Source organism: Schistocerca gregaria, chromosome 2 (assembly GCF_023897955.1).
Source record: "Schistocerca gregaria isolate iqSchGreg1 chromosome 2, iqSchGreg1.2, whole genome shotgun sequence".
Taxonomy (NCBI): Eukaryota; Metazoa; Arthropoda; class Insecta; order Orthoptera; family Acrididae; genus Schistocerca; species Schistocerca gregaria.
The window spans coordinates 382258678-382282302 of NC_064921.1; the positions used below are offsets into that span (position 1 = coordinate 382258678).

The following is a 23625-nucleotide window of genomic DNA, read 5'->3' on the forward strand; positions in this document are numbered from 1 at the left end:
CTACAGTACACCGCTGCAGGAAGGGGGGCAAGTTCCTTCGCGTACTCTGTGTAAAATCGAACTGGTATCCCATCAGGACCAGCGGCCTTTCTACTTGAGCGATTTTAATTGTTTCTCTATCCCTCTGTCGTCTACTTCGATATCTACCATTTTGTCAACTGTGCGACAATCTAGAGAAGGAAGCACAGTGTGAAACAGCTTTGAAAGAAGACATTTAGTATTTCGGCCTTTAGTCTGTCATCCTCTGTTTCAGGACCATTTTGGTCACAGAGTGTCTGGATATTTTGTTTTGATCCACCTATCGCTTTGACATAGGACCAAAATTTCTTAGTATTTTCTGCCAAGTCAGTACATAGAACTTTACTTTCGAATTCATTGAAAGCCTCTCGCATAGCCCTCCTCACAATACATTTCGCTTCGCGTAATTTTTGTTTGTCTGCAAGGCTTTGGCTATGTTTATGTTTGCTGTGAAGTTCCCTTTGCTTCCGCAGCAGTTTCCTAACTCGGTTTATAAAATTCATTACTATAGGAAAACTGAAATCAATACAAAAAACTCCAAAATTACATTTGAATCAAATCAGAATTATTTTCCAGAGAAACGCCATATTGTTCTTATAATTTAAAATAAGATTTTTTTATTGTTCACTGCAACCGGAGACCTCTTCCTGTAAAGGAGATATCGATATCTATACGTAGTGTCTTTTACTGTTCACTTGTACATGTTTCATGTATTACAATTTGCCGATGCACTATTCTCTTAGGTTGTTCGCAGATGATGCTGTAATTTACCGTCTAGTAAGGTCATCCGAAGACCAGTATCAGTTGCCAAGCGGTTTAGAAAAGATTGCTGTATGGTGTGGCAGGTGGCAGTCGACACTAAATAACGAAAAGTGTAAGGTGATCAACATGAGTTCCAAAAGAAATCCGTTGGAATTCGATTACTCGATAAGTAGCACAATTCTCAAGGCTGTCAATTCAACTAAGTACCTGGGTGTTAAAATTACGAACAACTTCATTTGGGAAGACCACATAGATAACATTGTGGGGAAGGCCAGCCAAAGGTTGCGTTTCATTGGCAGGACACTTAGAAGATGCAACAAGTCCATTAAAGAGACAGCTTACACTACACTCGTTCGTCCTCTGCTCGGTGTGGGATCCTTACCAGGTGGGGCTGACGGAGGACATCGAAAGGGTGCAAACAAGGGCAGCTCATTTTGTATTATCACGTAATAGGGGATAGAGTGTGGCAGATGTGATACGCGAGTTGCGATGGAAGTCATTAAAGCAAAGACGTTTTTCGTCGCGGCGAGATCTATTTACGAAATTTCAGTCACCAACTTCCTCTTCCGAATGTGAAAATATTTTGTTGAGCACAACGTACATAAATAGGAATGATCATCAAAATAAAATAAGAGAAATCAGAGCTCGAAAAGAAAGTGTTCGTTTTCCCCGCGCGCTGTTCGGGAGTGGAATGATAGAGAGATAGTATGATTGTGGTTCGATGAACCCTCTGCCAAGCACTTAAATGTGAATTGCAGAGTAATTATGTAGATACAGATGTAGAATGTACATAAAAATATTACAAAGCTCGAAAATCCATAACTGTTCTCTTTTCTGTGAGACATGGCATAGGTGCCATAATGGTATGTGGAGTAAATCAACTTTGCAGCACTTACCAGATTCACTACGCAGTTGATATATTCATGTGTTCATTCACGACAAGGAGAGCAAAACCCAGAACGAAGAATCATTATATGTAGTGTAAATCATCAGATATGAAGCGGTCGTGTATTTGTACCTATCAGAGTCAGCAGTAATGTTTTTAGTTACTAGAATGCATGTTTTACGTTTGTCATTTAGGTCGTGTCGAAAAAATTTTGTTACAAGATTGTAGTAATATATAAGATGTGAGTTGATGATGTATTTCTTACCTTTTTTACAAATACAGGTAACTCAGTAAATTGACCGTTAAAATTTGGTTTTCCCAGGGAATGTAATGGCTCTATTCTGGCTGGATTTCTCATGATAAATGTTTTATTGGCTACCAGTATCAATAAAAACGATTTACAGATTCAGGTACATAGCACAACTATTCCTCTAATATCGAAAAATCGGATGGGGTCTGTTGTCGCAGTAATGATCAGGAGTTTGCAGTGACTGATATTGATTTTAGCGAGCGTCAAGTGCTGTTGACGTCATTTCACACAACGGCAGAGGAAACAGAGGATTGAGGAAACGAAAATAAAACGCATATGTAAAGTAATATTTAATACAAATTCATAATCTTAAACCACAATACATTTGTATAATTTCTACATATGAAGAACAGTACAATTACATAATGACGGAAAACTTTGTATACACTTCCGATAATACGTTGTCCTTGATGGCTCCAGTGTGATTGGTGGCAATAAGAGGAAACATACTCCACAAAACAAACTTTATAGTGTTTGCATTCACGACAGTAAGTCGTGCCAGAAGCTCATGTAGGGTTCATCCATGTTCGTTGCCGTGCTTAAAGGAGATGTTATCTTTAAATAGTAAGGCGATGATTCACTGTACGTCCACCAAGTCTCAGTCAGATTCGATGCATCCTCTGGAGTTGGGTTACTGAAACAAAAATAATAGCCGTCAGCTTCGTCGGCCCATTGAGGAGCTGCTTGAATAATGATGCAGCAGAATCACCAGGATTCAACAACTGGCGATAATGACTCGAGGATTTGGCGACATGATAATCACGTGGCCCACGATCATAGATCGCTCCTCGTACTGATTTGTAGGCGGTAGTCGCCTAGTGCGAACGGGAATAAAGCATTACCCGTGAGTGTTCGCTCGTTTTATGTCCCAAATATTGTATTTTTATACGACTCATGGCACAGACATTCGTGGAGATGTGTGGTTTTGTAGCAGTGTAAATTCATTACTTCAGCCAAAATTACGTATTTATAAGTTTTGTACCAACTTAGGTTATGCTAGAACGAAAACTCACGAAAACTCTACCCGCTTTCATACTATAAATTTTCTCGAGTAAATGAAACGCAGTGAATATTATAAATTGCTTCTCGTGCAATGTCAACACATATAACCATGTGGCAGCTGGATTGTTTTCGTATGAAGGAAGTTTAATTGAATTTTACGTTTGCAAGCGTTCGCTTTAAGGCGAGCTAATAAATGAGTTTTCCAGACACAATTCGGGACTTCTCCGGCGGTTTATAAACCTTTTGTTGATGCAGGCTCTGAGTCACAACAGTCAGGGAAGAGCTCCGTTATATTACGGTTGTTGTAAAATAATCAACGTATTGTATATTTTTTAAGCTTTTCTTATTTTTCAGTATATATCTAGTTGTCTGCAAAGCATGTTTTTCTTCTATGTAGTCAGTCGCTGGCCCACTACGGCTACCTCATAGCTTTTTTTAGTTTTAATTTTGTTTATTTATTTATTTTTTCTACAGGGAAAACGCCTGAAGGAAACAGCAGGTGGAGAGATAGTACGGGTCGCAGCTTCTCCCACTAATATTCTTGTAACAATATCAACCATCTCTATTGCCCCTATAGAGTAGAGTGGTGAGTTCACATTGCTGACAATAAAACCGTGTGCTGTAACGCAAGCTGTTCCAAGATTTGTCACCGTTTGCGGTAGTGCCCAGTATAACCAGAACGTGTGGCGGGTTAACGTTTCATAGTTATAACATGTACACACGACGATTTGTGTACCGCACTGGTAAGACAGTTAATGTACACTACTATGGTCGTGTAGCAATGTTATACACAGGGTGTGAGGAAGCAGGTGTATCATTTGCTGCTGTTGTGTTATTGTTCCCCTAAGCTTTGTTTGCAAATATCTTCAGTACCGTAGCATTATTTATATAGCAGCTGCACAGAAACAAAAGTTTTGAATATTAACTCATGGCTTATACAACCTAATTGTATTACCGATTACATTCGTTTGGTTAATTAGAATCCGTTGATGTAGTTACAGTCCCTTAAAACTGTACTAATTACAAAATACAAATAATATAAAACTTCGTTATTTATGTGTGATTAGACCCTATTGGACCACGCATAGCTTCTCGATTCTTTTTCATTTTTCTCCACAACTTTGTAAGTATTTTCGTATATAGCCCGCTGCGGACAGCAGTCCTTTTGAAGAGGGAGGAAGGATGATGGTGATCCCTGTCTTCAGGTAACTGAAAGGGGGAGCGTTGGCAGCGATTCATCTCTTCATCATTGGGGTGGACGCTTTACGGGGGCAGCACCTGGATCGGGGTGTGCTGTACTCAAGGCATGAAGATGTGGTGGTGTTTAGTCACCAGTGGGCGTTAAGGTTGGTATAGAACGTATGGGAAATGCGGAATGAAGTAAGGAGGCTTGAGGAAGTGTTCGAAGAGCTTACGCAATGTACAGAGGGCAAGGGAATGCTGAAAGAAGTTGCAGGGGAGTATAAGAAATCGCATGAGGCTTATAGGACGTTCCGAAAGCAGGTACGACAGATGGAGGAAGCGGTGCCATGAGTAAGACAGAAATGAGGATGACTGAACGCAGGGGGAAAAATTTTAAAGACAGGTTTTGGAATTGCAGATGAAAGCGATATAAAAGAACTGAACAACACGGTGGAAGCCGTGAGGCACGTCGCAGAGGGGAGTGGGGCAACAGAAGCTTGGCATGCATCTCAGATAGGGACATCGCAAGGGGAAGTCCTGAACAACGATTCAAATGGTTCAAATGGCTCTGAGAACTATGGGACTTAACATCTGTGGTCATCAGTCCCCTAGAACTTAGAACTTCTTAAACCTAACCAACCTAAGGACATCACACAAGTCCATGCCCGAGACAGGATTCGAACCTGCGACCGTAGCAGTCGCGCGGCCTGAACAACGCACGCTTTGTGCACACATTAGCAGGGCAGTTAGTGGAATACGTTAAGGCATCAGAAAACGTAATAAATCGTAACCTGGGAACACTACAGGGGCATCTGGAAGTGCTAGATAGCGGGGTGGTGTTAACCAGACTTTCGCAAGGAGTAGCGGACAGTGTGTGGGATGTGCAGAGAGTGATAACGAAACTGCAAGAAGCGCTGCATGACACATTGCAAGGCCAGATAAGTACCAATTTGTTACCGCTGGACCAATATTTATGTGGATTGCGCAAGGCGCAGAACGAACTACTGTCAGGGTTATGTTGAATAATGGAGCCCAGAGAACAAAATTTGCCGTTTTTCTACCATGCTGCAACAGTAATGGTAACAACTGACCACCCACGAGTGTGTATTTTGGTCCAATTCCCGATTATGGGGAAGAATTTGAGGTTTCAGTGTTACACGGTGCACCCATATCCAGTGAAGTAGGGAGCGTTGAGCAAGTTTGTGAACGTGAAAACAAAAGAGGTGTTGCTGATCTCCGCAACCAGAAACCGGTACGGTGAAATGGCAAGGGAGGAATTACGAAGCTGCCAGAGGGAAGGTAATGGTATGTCCAGCCAGGATGGTAAGTACCAATCCGGACACATGCACGATTTAGTTATTTTTATCCAAGGGGAAAGTAATAGACTGTCCAAGGGACATCTTGGAGCCAGAATTGAGCCTGCAACAGGTCGGAATGCATTGGATCTTCTCCACCTACGACAACTTGGTAGTAGTAGCAAGTTGCTTTGAGTAGGGAATATTTGCAGAAGGGAAACTTATAGAGCTCGACGGGAGCGGAATTTCAATCACTGGAACTAAGTGTAACATAATAGGACCAACCTTCCTCCTGCCAGCGTCAATTTCAGGAGTCACACAACTGAATGTTACACAGCCACAGCTGTACTGGCCAGAAGTCCCTTTAGAGTCTTTGCCAAGGCACATTCTGGCCTTGTTAACTCAAAGTATGGAGCAAGGTCTATTGAGACCCATAAACTAGTTCATTTTAAAGCAAGAGGGACGCATATCAGCTGAACAGCTTGTGCAATGTTGCACTCAGTATAAGAAAATGCAACGGCAAACAACGATCATTTTGAGCATCACTGTGCCAATTGTCATCATAGCCATACATTGTTGTGTGTTGTTTTCTTTTTGATCAGGCAGAGAGATAATTAAAAGGGGGAAGCAAGGGTAGTCCGAGTCCCAGTGGATTGGATACCGAAGACGTGAGAGACCCAGTAGATTGGATATCGAAGACGTGAGACGAGTAGGTAAGGGGTTGATCGAACAGTGGTCGTTCAGTAAGGAATTTTACGCTTTGTTTCATGTCATGGTTTTAAGGGGCACTAGACCACATTTAAGTTTTCTAATAGTAAGGAAATACGCCATAGGTGCAGACCCAAACACGTTAAGGGCTAGTTAGGGGTCGACCTGGGGCCAGGTCTTTCTGAAGAGGGGAATAATGTAGCGGACCATCGTTTAGGACAGGGAAAGTTACTTTTGTGCAATATTCTGAGCACAAGTTACAGCCAGGTGCTGGCCAGATTGCAGAGAGTTATGCATACTAACAGTTGCGTGAGGAGAATAGAGGTCACAGGGCCGTCAAATTGCTCAAAGAGTATACACAGCAGTTTTGCATGTCGCAAATCGCAGGCAGAAGGGGCCCACTGGCCAATCTAGCATGTTATGAGTACGTGGCAGGAAGCGGTGCATATGGCAAAACAGAGGCGCACAGCTGCGTATAAATAGGTGCGGGTTTCTAACAAGATTCATTCAAGTGTGGCAACTCTCCCGGATAGTGGGGCATGTCACACCACCAGCTACACGCAGCAGCAGATGGGGCGCCAGCGTTCCAGTCGATGGAGCGACGCTGGTTCGACCCTCTGAGGCCAAAGCGGTGTCCGTAGTCAGCCAGCGGTAGGCCACTCCATGGCTCACTACCACGGGCATTCGTCCTGGCTTCCAACACATGCTGGAAGCATCCCGAGGCGAGGGCCACAGAATCGGACGCCAGATCGCGGGCTCTTGTTGTTGCTGCAACCTCAGCCAAGCCAGAGAGAGCCCGCAGCTGGTCGCCTGAGGCTCACACCGAGCAGCGCTGAGTCAGCAGGGATGCAGACCGCTGAGTCGACTGTTGGCATCCTGACGATACCGCAACTAAGCTGGCGTAGAAGGCCGACACATGGTTCATGCATGGGTCACTGAGACAGCCATTGTGCACCAAGCAATTTCGCACACAGTGAAGAGGTGTCCTCAGCACTGCAGGAACCAGCGACACACACCAAGAGAAACACGGCACTGTAGTTGGAAACAATAAATCACTAAGAAAACTCAGACAAGTGTTAATACAGTGCCTTCTACTTCTTCCGCTACATTTGGTCATCCTGATACATTCGGTGGCAGAAGTAGCTACTGCAGATCTATCACAAGTTACATAAACTAACAAAGTAAGAGCGCTTACAGAATAATGAAACTTGTAGTGTCGGTAGCTTTTCCTAATGCACTAGACTCTGATACCACATTAGTATTTGGAGATGGAGGTACAAGGAAAAAGACCGATTGTGCGGTCTGGTTACAGATGGGCAGACCACATTAATCAAGATCACAAGAGTAGGAGTAATGTTGGATGCAATGGTGAGAGAAAAGCTATTCCAGGACAGAAATAAATGGAGGAAGATCTTTCACTGAGTTCCTACCCAGCTCAGTGGAAGGAAATCTTGAAGTTGTTGTTGTTGTTGTTGTTGTGGTCTTCAGTCCTGAGACTGGTTTGATGCAGCTCTCCATGCTACTCTATCCTGTGCAAGCTTCTTCATCTCTCAATACCCACTGCAACCTTCATCCTTCTGAATCTGCTTAATGTATTCATCTCTTGGTCTCCCTCTACGATTTGTACCCTCCACGCTGCCCACCAATACTAAATTTGTGATCCCTTGGTGCCCCAAAACATGTCCTACCAACCGGTCTCTTCTTCTAGTCCAGATGTGCCACAAATTTCTCTTCTCCCCAATTCTATTCAGTACCTCCTCAATAGCTATGTGATGTACTCATCTAATCTTCAGCATTCTTCTGTAGCACCACATTTCGAAAGCTTCTATTCTCTTCTTGCCTAAACTATTTATTGTCAACGTTTCACTTCCATACATGGATAAACTCCATACAAATACTTTCAGAAACAACTTCCTGACACTTAAATCTGTACTCGATGTTAACAAATTTCTCTTCTTCAGAAACGCTTTCCTTGCCATTGCCACACTACATTTTATACCTCTCTACTTCGACCATCATTAGTTATTTTGCTCCCCAACTAGCAAAACTCCTTTACTACTTTAAGTGTCTCATTTCCTAATCTAATTCCCTCAGCATCACCCGACTTAATTCGGCTATCTTCCATTATCCTCGTTTTGCTTTTGGTGATGTTGATCTTATATCCTCCTGTCAAGACACTGACTATTCCGTTCAACTTCTCTTCCAAGTCCTTTGCTGTCTCTGACAGAACTATAATGTGATCGAAAAACCTCATTAATTCCTACCCCGAATTTTTGATTTGTTTCCTTTACTGCTTGCTCGGCTTACAGATTGAATAACATCGGGGCTAGGCTACAAACCTGTCTCACTCCCTTCCCAATCACTGCATCCCTTTTATGTAACTCGACTGTTACAGCTGGCGTCCGGTTCCCTTCGAAATTGCAAATAGCTTTTTGCTTCCTGTATTTGACCCCTGCCGCCTTCAGAATTTTAAAGAGAGTATTCCAGTCAACATTGTCAAAAGCTTTCTCCAAGTCTACAAATGCTAGAAACGCAGGTTTGCATTTCCTTAATCTATCTTCTAAGATAAGTAGTAGTGTCGGTATTGCCCCACGTATTTCAATATTTCTGTGGAATCCAACCTGATCTCTCCCGAGGTCGGCTTCTACCAGTTCTTGATGTTGATAACTTCAAAAACGAGTGCTGGTTAGGATGATGTAATTTTATATGTAACCAATTAAAGACTAATTAAATCAGAAAATCATGGCAACAGTATTTCATATAATAGAAGTATTTTGCTGTGTATTGAAAACTGTTGATTCAAGTTTTGCACCAACAATAGCTTGTTACTGGGCACACAGTATGGACTATAGGGTCACTAAATTATACTCAACACGTAAGGTGATGAACTCTAATACAACGAGAGCAAAATAAATTTAAGAAAATACATACTTACTCGTATTTTGCAAAATTTGCAAACATTTCTATCATTTGATCCCTGATCATACTTCCATCTGGGTCTGCATCCGGCGTTTTAGTAGTGAACAGAATAGCCACAGTATCATCGTGAGCCGCACCTGGAAATGCATTGTAGACGATCCGTTAAGGTACTCTGTGAATTTTCAGCAGTAATATTCTAATCTTGTTCTATTCCCTGCCTATCTGTGGACAACGTTGTCATCCAATACTCTCCACAGGTTTAAAGACAATACAGATAGTGCAGTTCTTCCGTCTTTCCGTCCCAGTTTTTCTTTGTTCTCCCTGCGCCCGGCCGTAAAACCGTCATTACATTACATGAATCGGTTTCCATGTACCCAATTAAGAATGTTCCCTACAATTTGAAAAAAAATACATGCATGTGAATTTTACTTAGGTACAATCGGTACGCATGAGACAAAATGCGCTGCCTAATATGCTCCAAAATGCCGCGCATAATAACCAGACCCTTCTGGGGCTCATACTTCTGTTTCTATTGGCGATAGAAAGGTTGGGAGGTGGCACATTCCTTGGGCTAGGGAAAATTTGTATACCCAACATAAGTCGAATCTCTCCGACAGGTATACGGAACTAAAGGTGACCTTTAGAGGAGGTCATACTCTAACACAATGGTTCGGAAGTGAACAGCCTCTGAGCACCTTAATGCAATGTTTAACAACTATATTTATGTTACGTAGGCATACATTGATATGAATGTAACAGAGTTCAATGAGATGCTCTTAGACAAGGGCCTTAACCACTTTGTAATCTTACAAATATGCAGCAAAATAGTAATTAAATATTTCGATCAAAATCATTGGCTAATCTTAAGTTAATCAAAAAACCTTTAAAAACATTTAACATCACTACAAATTTAAAAGGGAAAATTATTAAAACTTCAGCAGATGCTATTAATTCTGAAACGGCCGAATGTAGCTCCATAAGAATGTAAACCAGACATCGAGAATTGCCCCTCTATGAACTGTCTATACAGTATAAATACAAAATACAGGGAAACATGCAGAACATGCAGAATTAGCAAATCTTAGGTTTTTCTTAAATTATACGACCATCTAACCATTGAAACTTCTTAATCTGCAATATAATAAACGACTAAGGGGACGTTGCTCTTTCTAAGAATACACAGTGCACATCGAGTCAGGTTGCGGCACTGCCCTATTTTACATCAATAAATCACAGTATGACAAACTGCCGATTGGCTTCTGCTCTCACTGATGTTTCGCGAGCATGGGTGGCTGGCACTGTCAAAGCTTGACCCTCCATTGCCGGTGGTGAACTGGAACCGAGCTCGCGGCCGCAGACTGTCTGCACCTGGCGCGCCAACGTCCGAGGGCTTCTCCTCGGTCATTTCTGAAGCGGTTCTCCTCTTGCTACCATCGACGGTCGTTTGCTGCAGTAGGGGAAGCCACGATCCGTTTACCTTAAGGCTTTCCTCTTTCTTGTTGAAACTGTTCATGTGTTTTCGTATTTCTACAGCTTCTCTGAACAAGCACGTGTGATAGTCCTTCTCCAAAACCAGATCATCCGTGTCGGTAAATTTTATTACGTGGTCGGTCTCACTCAGTGCGTGCTCTGCCACGGCCGATTTCTCCACCTGCCCCAACCGGCAATGTCGCTTATGTTCTTTGATCCTGGCGTTGATTGATCGTCCAGTCATTCCGACATAAACTTTTTCGCATGTGCATGGTATACGGTATATTCCCGACATTGCAAGTGGGTCCCTTTTCTCCTTTGCCGATCTAAGACACTCTTTGATCTTCCTTGTCGGTTTTTAAAATCGTCTTTACGCCATTTTGCGCAATATACGGCCGATGCTGTCCTTCACTCTGGGAATGTACGGCACAAATGTAGGAGCCTATTCACAACTGCCCAAGCACATCGTATCCACGACAGAATGGAACGAGCTTCTCTTCGTGAGCGAATACTTACAACACCGAGAGACTTGGCAAGAACGGATCAGGAACTTCTGGACATTTTCTATCAACTAAGTAGCAGAAAGCATCGAGACGACTGGTACAAGAGCGACAGCATCACTCACAGGAGCATGCAGAACGAATTGGAGCGCTGCACCGAGCGACAGACGAAAATGTTTGAAAGATGCCGGAATCAGACCGACAGGGCGATTCCCGACATGTCACACACTGTGGTCAACCTCACTGAACGACAATTGACCGAAGAGGAAGTGTCTGCTCTTCAAAAAGCAGGGAATTTCGCTATCATCCCGAGAACTATACCTATGGCGGACATAATTTCAAACACAGAAGCGGCCATTCGGACCCTTCCTTGTGAAAGGGCAGAGGAAATGCGCACTGAAACAACCAAGGTACTGCGCCGAGCAAAACCACCAGCTTGCAACGTGAAGAAAGAAGACGTACAAGCCATTAAGAATCTCAACGCCGACAAGGGTATATTGGTACTGTCTGCCGATAAGGGGAATGCGACCGTCGTAATGAAGACCGAAGATTATGTGCAAAAGGTTCAAGACCTATTAGATCCGGCGACGTACCGGAAACTAAACACAGATACGACGCAGCGTGTCGCACGTACTGTGAATCTATTAATCAAGGCGTTTTGTCTGCCGGCGGACATACAGAGAAACCTGCGCAACACAGAAGCCCTACCACCTCGGCTGTATGGCTTATCCAAGAAGATCCATATGAACAACATTCCAGTAAGACCGATTGTTAGCGCTCCTGGCTCACCGACGTATAAACTGGCAAGACACTTGGCCTCTCTGCTCCAGCCACACGTGGGGAAGACCGACACATGTATAAAGGACTCAGGACATTTGATTGAGAAGCTGAAGAAACAGGAAAATAGAACCAAACGACATCCTGGTCAGCTTTCAAGTTGTTTCTTTGTTTACGAAAGTGCAACTCAGTGGCGCTCTGGAGCACACCGGTTCCATTTTCCCGCAAGACATCACAAATCTCTTCCATGCTTGTCTCACCACGAGCTATTTCACATAGAATGGCGATTTCTACGAACAGCTGGAAGGCGTCGCCATTGGTAGCCCTCTTAGTACAGTGATGGACAACCTCTTCGTGGAACATTTCGAAGCACAGGCACTGGACTTGGCGACTTGCAAACCTAAGGTGTGGTACAGATATGTCGATGATACTTTCGTTGTGTAGAGCCCAGGTGACGAACAGCTCGGTGACTTCCTAAGACACCTGAACACCCTCCATACCAACATAAAATTTACCATGGAAGCAGAAAAAGACAAAAAGCTGTCGTTTCTAGATGTGCTGATCACAAGGGATTGCGAAAACGTGGGACACACACGGACCGATACCTGCCCAAAAAAATGGCTCTGAGCACTATGGGACATCTATGGTCATCAGTCCCCTAGAACTTAGAACTACTTAAACCTAACTAACCTAAGGACATCACACAACACCCAGTCATCACGAGGCAGAGAAAATCCCTGACCCCGATGGGAATCGAACCCGGGAACCCGGGCGTGGGAAGCGAGAACGCTACCGCGATACCTCCACAAACTATCAAACCACACCCGAGCTATAAAAGAGGCATGATTAATACACTCGTAACGCGAGCAGGACGAATGTGTGAGCCGCAGCACCTCAGACGCGAAATGCAACACCTGAAAAGTGTTTTGGGGAGGAATGGGTACTCCACAAATTATATCAGAAGTGTAACAGAGCCAAACACTCGGCGAAGTTAGGAATCAGAAAAAGAAATGTCGAGTACGGCCTTTCTGCCATGCATTCCCCGAGTGAAGGACAGAATCAGCCGTGTATTGCGCAAACATGGCGTAAAGACGATTTTCAAACCGACAAGGAAGATCAAAGGGTGTCTTAGAGCAGCAAAGGAGAAAAGAGACCCACTTGCAATGTCGGGAATATCCCGTATAACATGCAAATGCGAAAAATTTATGCCGGATTGACTGGACGATCAATCAATACCAGGATCGAAGAACGTAAGCGATATTGAAGGTTGGGGCGGGTGAAGAAATCGGCCGTGGCAGAGCACGCACTGAGTGAGACCGACCACGTAATAAAATTTACCGACACGGATGTTCTGGTTTTGGAGAAGGACTATCACACGTGCTTGTTCAGAGAAGCTGTAGAAATACAAAAACACATGAACAGTTTCAACAAGAAAGAGGAAAGCCTTAAGGTAAACGGATCGTGGCTTCCCCTACTGCAGCAAACGACCGTCGATGGTAACAAGAGGAGAACCACACCAGAAATGACCGAGGAGAAGCCCTCGGATATTGGCGCGCCAAAGTGTTTGCAATCTGCGGCCGCGAGCTCGGCTCCAGTTCACCACTGGCAATGGAGGGTCAAGCTTTGACAATGCCAGCCACTCGTGCTGGCGGAACGTCAGTAAAATCATTAGATGAACGTTGGCCGAAGCCAATGGACACTTTGTCAACAAGTGGCCACGAAAGCTTTAACAATTTTGTAAATCATAGTTTGTATAAAGTTCCTAATAGTTTAATCTGTTATCGGTTATGTTAAACAAGTAATTCACAGGCAAGTAAACAGTGAATTTTATCGAGTGTCGCCCAGTTGAAAATCAGCAGCTTCCAACAAATTTAACAAACAATGAGTTAAGCACAATGGTAGGCAACTCAAGAGAATCTGAAAATGTTACAGAACGGGCTTTACCAACCCGTCCCTGAGTACATACATACATTATTTGGTAGGAGCTGTCCTGGAGCTAGGCAAGGGCTTGAAGCAGCCTTAAGGTTAATTTACTTAGTACCAACAGCCTACAAGGACATACATAACACCAACCAAACTTGCACAGGCTTCTACAGCACATGAAAGACGCAGTTAAAGATTACGTAGCCTACTGTTGCCCGAGTGCAACTCAAAACGGCTACCCAAGGCGCACAAATAACTGCCACTGATAATTCCTCTGTGCGCACAGATCACTTGAGACACGCAAGCGAGCGTACGTAATCCTGTAGAGTCAGGAGGAATCTCCCAAATAAATACAGTTGACAGTCAGTAACCCAAGGAGCCTCAGCCCAGAGAGAGGGAATGAATAGGCTCACCGAAGTCAGAAAGATGTACAGCGCTCAAGTCCACGGGTGCAGCTTGTCACATCACTCCCGAGCAGGCAGCAAAGCAGAGACCCGTCCATCCACAAGCGACTCTACATTCCGTCGGCCTATTCCAGAGGTGCTGTTTGCTTGACAAGACGGGCCCCGCGATCCACGACGCGGCCTCAGCGGCACCAAAATGCTTGCTGCAGAGCGTTAATCAACGCTTCCTGTGTGCTGCGATCGACCTCATTTACTCGATTCGCGGTGGTTTAAGAACTTTCCGCACCGGTGCGAGAGCGTACCAGCCGGCAGGAGGATAAAATCCTTGTATCAGCGATCCGCTGCTAGGAAGTATCGATTGGCCGTATCAAGATAGATCGTCTTAGTACCTTTATGTTACAGTAGAGTGTTGAAATGCGAACATTACACACTTGCTTCTGCTTAGGCAAATAGAGCATATCGTTTGGTTATTTTTGCATTTGGTGTGGTCTACGGTGGGCCTTACCAGGCTAATGGAGGCACCTTTAGTTCATGGGCGAATATTTAGAAAACTCCACCCCCCCCCCCAAAAAAAAAGCTTTTTTACATTTTTTTCTTACTAAACCCGAGCCGTGAATTCTAAAACGGCTATGCACAGAAAGTAGCTGTAATTTTTACGACATATCCCTACGACCCGTATCTCGAACAAGCTTGAAAATTTTATTGATATCTTTCTCCGTTAAAGAAGTTCAAAGTTACCGAAATTGTACACTTACAATACGCACATAAAACCTGGTGTGGCGGAAACGTAGGTAATAAAGTGGAGTACCACGGAGATATATGCTGTTAAACGCCTTCTTTATCATCAGTAGGGTTGTGAGAACGCCATATTGTAGTACTGAAACAAACGCTAAATTTTTTTACACGTTGAATCCGTCCTATCTGAGGATTAAAATTAGTTTAGCGTTATTTCAGTTTGACATTAGTAAACTATCAAAATTTTACTGACTCACAAAGTTCCTTTCGTGATGAATGATATGTCCTGCTGTGGGATGGAAAAGAAGGGGATTATCGACATGTTATTCGTGTCTATTTTGCTTAGCACCTTTAAAAAATTTCAGAAGAGTTTTGACATGCAGATATTTTCTCGCTTTTTTGTGGTCAGAGAGAAGGGTACAAAGGAAGAGAGGGAAAAGTAATAAGTACTGGCATATAGTAGACAGTGCTTATGGTACAGAAAGAACGAAGGAGACAACAACAATATGAGAGAAAAAGAGAGGGACACAGTGGCAGTGAAGCGTATTTAAAAGTACACACTGTTTTATATATAGAGCAACCACAGCCGAAATAGTCCATGGTTTGAGAGGAAAATAGCGTTGCGACTGTCAGAATTCTTTGTTGGTGAACAACACCGGTTTGGCAATTTAAATTTGCAAGTTCGGATCCTCCAAGTAAAACGATTGAGGTTCTATTAAAACCGAATAAAGCAATTCCCAACATTTATATCCAGGTATTTAAAACTTCTGACTCACGAATGTGCAATCGTCTATGACAAAATGTATTGGGGGCTAGGGCCATCCCCAGTCTCCGTTGTATACAGCCTGGGGAGGAAGCGTTGCAGTTGCCGAGCTGATAGGTATGAGCGACTTACAGCGATGGAATAGTGCGTTGGTCATCCAACTGTGGCCTGCGGGCAACATGCGGCTCGAAACAAGTACTCGTGCAACTCACGGTTCTCAGTCGAGTCTAAAAACGTCAATAAACCTTAATAGATACTTAAGAATATAGTTTTCGTGCTCATCAGGAAAGAGGAATACCTACAGAGACAGTCATATTTTCGAATGAGGGTAATTTTAATTAACGTTCGCGAAATCGGCAGTGAGCTAAGTAAAGATGGCCGCTTGTGTCAGGTACAGAGGTGTAAGCAGCACGGCCGCAGGAGGTTTAGAGGGTGTGTTAGGGGGAATACGTACTTGTCTGTCTTCAAGTTTTGCCCACTCACGTGCGTGCTTGCCTGGTACCGATCACTTGCAATGGTATAAATTTCAAACGGAAGCAAAGTGGATTCATGAATGGTTATTACAGAGGTGGTCATTTTCCAATATGGTACATATTTGTAGCACGGCATATGAAATTAAATTAAGGGTGTTGCAATACGCCGGCCTCGGTGGTCTCGCGGTTCTAGGCGCGCAGTCCGGAACCGTGCGACTGCTACGGCTGCAGGTTCGAATCCTGCAACGGGCATGGATGTGTGTGATGTCCTTAGGTTAGTTAGGTTTAAGTAGATCTATGTTCTAGGGGACTGATGACCACAGCAGTTGAGTCCCATAGTGCTCAGAGCCATTTGAACCATTTTGTTGCAATACACCGCAATGAGTAGAAGCAAAATCTTTAATAAACATTAGTGATACTATTTCATACTCGTACTGCACAAATCATTTAAATAGAAGTACAATTACTGTTTTTAATCAGTTAATCAACCGCTCACACAGAAAACACAACCCTTCGTCCTGAAATTACAGTGACGTAGCTGGGTGATTGCAGAAGGTGGCAGCAATCTGAAATACGGAACACTTGACACAAAATAATCCGATGAAGTACAATTACTGTTTTTAATCAGTTAATCAACCGCTCACACAGAGAACACAACCCTTCGTCCTGAAATTACAGTGACGTAGCTGGGTGATTGCAGAAGGTGACAGCAATCTGAAATACGGAACACTTGACACAAAATAGTCCGATAGGTGCCGACATTTAAGGATCATGACCGGTTCTCGGGGCCGGCGGCCAACTTGTCGCTTTCTTATTGTAGCTGGTCTTTTGGCGGCTCAGGCCATAGTAATTGATGTACACGCACGGATAGCCTTGCGTGTCAAAGAGCTGTCCCAGGAGGGGGAGGTGTGCTGACACAGATCGGATCCACCCGTTGGCTTAACGACGAGGATTGTTTGCTGGCTGACGTAGATGTGGTTATCAGGCGGTTTCCCACATTCCACTAGGTGAATACCAGGTTGGTACCCAAGTGCCGCCTAAGTTAAACAGTTCACAAATATTTAAAATACTTTTGCCCGCTTTAATGTAAGTAACAATGCACGCAGACAGCTGGGATGCACATGTTCCGTCCCGTGGGTAACGTGGAGGCGACGGAAAGTGTACCTGTCCGTCTTTTAAATTAACCGCGCCAAATCCGTAAATAACGATACGGACCCTGTGCCGATGCGGAAGAAAGACACAAGAAAAAGGAGAAGACGTAGTAATGTATGTAGGTTATCAGTAAATAATAAGATGGGAACATATGTGGCCCAATATGCCACCCCACAATGTCAGTATTGGCTCTTGAGCAAATAAGTTTGACGACTAGTGTGTGAAAGCGATTTACAGTTAGGAGATTTCGTAGGAGTAAGAAGTGCTTTGCATGTTAAAAAAAGCGCGAATGTGTTCTCATACAAAAATTTTTGGGAAAATTTTTAAAAATATTGAGTAAGGTAGATTGAGGTAGCTGGCACCCCACATTTCAGTCAGTCTCTTAAAGAAGAACATAGTCGTCTTTCTTGTGTTCCGATAGGAGCATTTGGCCGCGGGTATAATAAACCGACTCAGCTTTGTAAAAGATTCTAGTATTACAATGCTAATATTAGGGTAAGGTGTGATAAAGTGGTCACTGCCAATCCTTTGACCTGAATCTTACTGCTGCCTGCCGCGATGTGCTGATACTAGCGCTAATATACCTGCGCATTATCATTCTTATCAGTGAGTTTGGTAGTGGAAAGCTGTTCCGTTATTTCTTAGTAAAAACTTTTCTGATTTTCAGTCGCCTGACATAAGGTAAGTTACTTATATCTCTATTGTTACCTCACTCACACGTGCAGTATTATTATTTCACAATATCAATCTTTAAATAGCGTTTTTTGGCCTGCTAATGTAGTTCGTTGTTGTTTCTTTCGGTCTGATATAGTCAGTTACTTTCATTATCATACATAATTCCGTAAATCAGAGTGACTTCTAAACCCTTTTATTTACAAAGATATCATCCGGCATTCTGTCCATTTGTTAGCAATTTTAATAAATAAATGTGTCTAATGAAAATGGGATATCGTTTACGCTTAAACAACAAAGGATCCAAAATACAATTCTGTGTTACACCGCGTCAGTTCCGAGCACCTGCTGCTACGTAATCAGTATGGTAATCATACACGCTGCTTTCTGTCAGGCAGATAAAGTAAAAGCCAGGGACAGGCTGTATGCACTATTCCATTTTATTTTCATTTTAACACGAAAAAACACACAAGTAATCGTTTTAGCTAGATCACAAATTGTTCTTAATGGCAACAATTTGTTATTTATTAACTCTAATCGATCGTCTCTGGACAGAACTATAGCATACCCTATCGATAGCCGTTTTCGAACTGTAATTATTTGCTACTGCGAAGTTTTTCTCTGTTGCTCTTTTATAGTGTTACTGTGTATAATTTTACCTAAATAATTTGAAAATGCTGGCAAAATGAAGTGGTTGGTAATTCCCTACTGTTTTAGCTCGCCTCTTTCCTGTAAGGGCCTAGCATTATTATATTTATGTCTGAGAGGATACCACTGTGGAGAAATCGTAATACGAGCTCAGTTTAAGAGCATTTGACCATGAGACCAGTGATTTTGTCTTAATCGCATCAAAATTATCTTTTAAGGCAGTTTATAACGCTTAATACATTTTGTAGACGTAAGATGCAGATGAATTTTATCAAACTTGTTTTGGAGTCCTTTTCTAATAAACTAAGGATGTGTTATGTGTTCAAACCTAAGTTAGTAAAAACTAGCAGAAGATGTTAAGCGTGCGTTCATTTGGGCTCTATGCATGAGTAGCTCATTACTTACTTTTAATCGCAGGCCATCATACACTTTTCAAAACTTCGTTCCAATAGCAAGAAGGATATATGTAACTGAAAAGTACTTTAAACTAGATTTTAGTTACCGTACATGAAATTACAAAGATGATCAGGAATATAGAGCTGTTCAGATAATTGACTTCAGGAAAGTAGTGGTATGCAACGGGGCTGTGTTTTATGATCAGAATCTCTAAATATATTGCTGATAATTAATCTTAGACGTAGTTTCTGTCTGAGTCGTAAAGGGATCATCACTGGTTGGTAAGGAACTTAACGGCCAAGTTGCTAACAAAATGTATTAAAGGTATATCCCATGAGTCATGCCAACATGGCAGTCTCTGCGTCAGCGGTATCCGTCATTTTCTGAAGAAGAGTTGCATACTGGACGCGAAATGTGATCCGCAAACGTCTAGCACAAGTATAGAACATACAGTTGCCTATAAAACGGGTACTAGATTGATGTCTTCACTTTGTCAAAACTGAGCACCTTTTACGGTCGTTTAGGCAATGGAATCAATATTTGGAAATATGAGGTTCGAATCCCGGTACAACCATGCAGATTTAGAATTTCCATGGGTTCTCTAAACAGATTAAAACGAATGTCTAGATGAACTATTAAAACCATTCCGAAAGTTTCTCTTTCCATCCTTTGTAATCAGACGCTTCTCTCCGTATACAATAGTCTCGTCAATTTCATATAGTTTCAACTGCGAGAAAATCATTGAGGAAAATTGTAAAGAAAAAAATATGAGATCGGGAATGTGAAAATTTTAAATTGTTAATTTAGCCAGACCTAATTCAAATTATTTCCTTTTAACTGTATCTTATAAAAATATATTTATGTTTAACATCTCCTACGCCACTGGATCAATTTAAACCAAACTTGGTACACGCAACACTGTGGGAACAAGAATCACTTATCTCTCAAAGGAGGTCTCACGTCGCTCAAATAGCCAGCCTATATACATCCAGTATTCGAGAATGAGAACATTTAGTGACTTGCAAGAAACATTACACATAATTTCAAAACTTTACTAACTCTACTGGCTCTGTTCGCAATATCTTTTGGAGACAGTATCTACATATACTATTGAATGCAACTGCTAAAATGTATCAATGTACGACACGAAGTTTAGGAGATATGACGTCATAAATATTGACCTGCATGAAAAGGAAACTGCTGGGCACAATTCGCTAGAGAGACACGTAAAATACATGTACCAATATGTATGAAGTATGATAAATACGAGTCAAATATACGTGACATGTTTGAACCTGAGCGAAGCTCTTCCTAAACTCTGTGATCAATTTCAACAAAACTTGGAACTATGTTACTTAATATCTGGAAAGAAATACTGTGGGGGCGAGAACCACTAACTTCCTACCAACTTCCTATTGGGGTGGGGATGATAACGTGGTGATGTAGAGAGAAGGGGGAGAAGAAATGGATAGACACTGTGGGGAAGGAGCAGATGGACACAGTAGGGGGGGGGGGGGGAGGTGGTCATGGACAGAGAGAGAGGAAGGAGGAGACACACAGAGAAAGGGATGTGGAGGAGCTGGACAGAGAGAGGGGGCACGAGAAGTTCGACAGAGAGAGGGGAGAAGGTGGCGAGTGATATAAGCGAGGAAGATACGGACAGGGGAGGAGGAAAGGGGGAGGAGGAGATGGAGGTGGACACAGTGAGGGGTAGGGGGTGGCGGAGGTGGACAGATAGAGGGGGAGGGGAAGATTTATTTAGAAGGGAATGTGATGATGGACAAAGCAGGGGGAGAAGGAAATAGAGAGAGGGGGGAAGAACCTAGGGAGATAGATAGAGAGAGAGAGAGAGAGAGAGAGAGAGAGAGAGAGAGACAGAGAGAGAGAGGAGAAGATGGACAGCGAGTGGTAAGCGGAGGAGTTGGACAGATAAGATAGAAGGGACCACGGGGATGATCAGAAAGTTGAGGGAGGGGGGTAGTAGGAGATGGACAGAGAAGGCGGGATGGAGGAGATGGCCTAATAGAAGGTTGGAATAAATACACACCCAGGCAACGCCGGTTACTCAGCTAATCATGGTATAAAGTAGAGGTACTGCTGAGCCATTGCAGCAGGATTATGATATGAAAATGATGTAGCCTTCAGTCGTACATTATACATGTTACTGACAGAAGTACGTGGAAACCCATTCTCATTATGTCATTCTAGAAGAAACTCTGAACTGTACCTGTAGAACGATATTACCCTAGACGGACTTTACTCCTATTTGACTTTCGAAGCACTGTCGCCAGAAATTAGTCGTCCATACAGTGGAAAACATTGAACAGAATTTCATACTGTGAGATGTAGTCCCAATCGAATGCTCGCCGTTAAATAGATACGAGAAAAATTCCAATAATTCAGAAACAAGCCCTAATAGCTTTCACGATTCCTACAGCCCAACCATTGTATCTACATGCTGGTTATTTGTGAGGATTTGAAACATTCTCCAACTCAGCTACACTGATGTTCAGTGGATCAGATGAGAGATGGGGGATGTGCCACATAGTCGATGCTCATTTCGATTTCGTCATCGACAACTAAACATCGATAACCGATCATAATTAACTACAAAACATCGATGTTAAATGATGAATTTTTAAAACCGCGGGAAAAGCAGTTGGTTGGTTGGTTACGTTGCTCATAAACAGCCTTTTTCAATCTATCCCAGGCTTGTTCTATAGGGTTCATGTCTGGAGAACATGCTGGCCACTAAAGACGAGCGATGTCGTTATCCTGAAGGAAGTCATTCACAAGATGAGCACGATGGGGCGCGAACTGTCGCCCATGAAGACGAATGCCTCGCCAATATGCCGCCGATATGATTGTACTATCGGCCGGAGGATGGCATTCAAGTATAGTACAGCCGTTACGGCGCCTTCTGTGACCACCAACGGCGGACGTCGGCTCCACATAATGCCATCCCAAAACAGCAGGGAACCTCCACCTTGCTGCACTCGCTGGACAGTGTGTCTAGGTCGTTTAGCCTGACGGGGTTGGCCCTAAACACGTCTCCGATGATTGTCTGGTTGAAGGCATATGCGACACTCATCGGTGAAGAGAACGTGATGCCAATCCTGAGCGGCCCATTTGACATGTCGTTGGGCCCATCTGTTCCGCGCTGCATGGTATCGTAGTTGCAAAGGTGGATCTCGCCACGTACGTCGGGAGTGAATTTGCGCATCATGCAACTTATTGCGCACAGTTTGAGTCGTAACACGACGTCCTGTGGCTGCACTAAAAGCATTATTCATGATGGTGGCGTTGCTGTCAGGGTTCCTCCGAGTCACAATCCGTAGGTAGTGGTCATCCACTGCAGTAGTAGCCCTTGGGCGGCCTGAGCGAGACATGTCATCGGCAGTTCCTGTCTCTCTGTATCTCCTCCATGTCCGAACAACATCACTTTGGTTCACTACGAGACTCCTGGACACTTCGCTTTTTGAGAGTCCTTCCTGGCACAAAGTAACAATGCGGACGCGATCGAACCGCGGTATTGACCGTCTAGGCATGGTCGAACTATAGACAACACGAGCCATGTGCCTCCTTCCTGGTGGAATGACTGGAACTGATAGGCTGTCGGAGCCCCTCCGTCTAATAGGCGCTGCACATGCATGGTTGTTTGCATCTTTGGGCGGGTTTAGTAACATCTGTGAAGAGTCGAAGAGACTGTGTCTGTGATACAATATCCACAGTCAACGTCTATCTTTAGGGGTTCTGGGAAGTGGGGTGATGGAAAACTTTTTTTGATGTGTGTATATCCCACCCAGTTCACAGGTAAAAATTATTTATAGGAAGCCTAGTGTCTTCTGCCTACAGTTGAGGGTTAAGTTTTAATTGAACGTACAGTTGTATACTGAACTCCACATATCGAATATACCCTAGTACTTCATATCTCAGTAAAGCTTTTTTTTTTTGAGTCGTCAGCCTTCGAATTTGTTTGATGCGGCCCGCCACGAATTCCTCTCCTGTGCCAACCTCCTCATCCCAGTGTAGTGCCGCTCGCAACCGACCTCTTCAATTACTTGATTCATGTATTCCAATCTCCGTCTTGCTCTTCAGTTTTTACCCTCTACAGCTACCTCAAGTACTTAGTTAAGCATGTCTGAACAAATCATTTCGTGTTCAAGCTTATAGTGAATCTGTTCCACATATGATTACCATACATAGTCGTATGAGCACAAGTTTGAATTAGGGGAAAACTACATTTTAGACAGGTCTAGGCATGAATCTAACTATGGCGTTTTGAGAGAAGTAGCTTATGGGTAGAGTCCATCTTATTAAATATTATTTTCAATACACGTTGAAAGTGAGGTAACATTAACTCTTTTGGGAACCCCCAGCGTAAAACGAAAGAAATTACATGTTTCATTTTATTCCTGACTGTTGTAAAGAAATGTTTCTCTGACTCTACTCTCCAGTGAGTACCTAGTAGTGTTAAGTGTACATAAGCAGGCGTCAGTTTAAAAATATTAAAGAGGAACTTCGTGATGACCACGTCTTTCCTTGGAAGACATTGAATACAGTAAACGCGCTGAGGGCTTAAGTGATGCGATGTAAGGAGAAACTGATGTAGTGGTGAAACATCAGAGGG

The 23625-nt window shown here is 43.2% G+C and overlaps 1 protein-coding gene across 3 annotated transcripts in view; it reads right to left on the bottom strand.

Annotated features, from left to right (window-relative positions):
* Positions 1–2249: 2249 nt before the first annotated feature.
* The window catches only part of LOC126320713 (esterase FE4-like), a 104747-nt gene continuing 83371 nt past the window's right edge, over positions 2250–23625 (bottom strand). For all 3 annotated transcript variants that reach the window (XM_049994090.1, XM_049994089.1, XM_049994091.1), the window contains exons 11-12: positions 9099–9219; positions 2250–2610 (exon numbers count right to left, since the gene is read on the bottom strand). In XM_049994090.1, the coding sequence (XP_049850047.1) occupies positions 2457–2610; positions 9099–9219 (275 nt within the window). In that variant the 3' untranslated portion in view covers positions 2250–2456. The remainder of the gene's footprint in view (positions 2611–9098; positions 9220–23625) is intronic.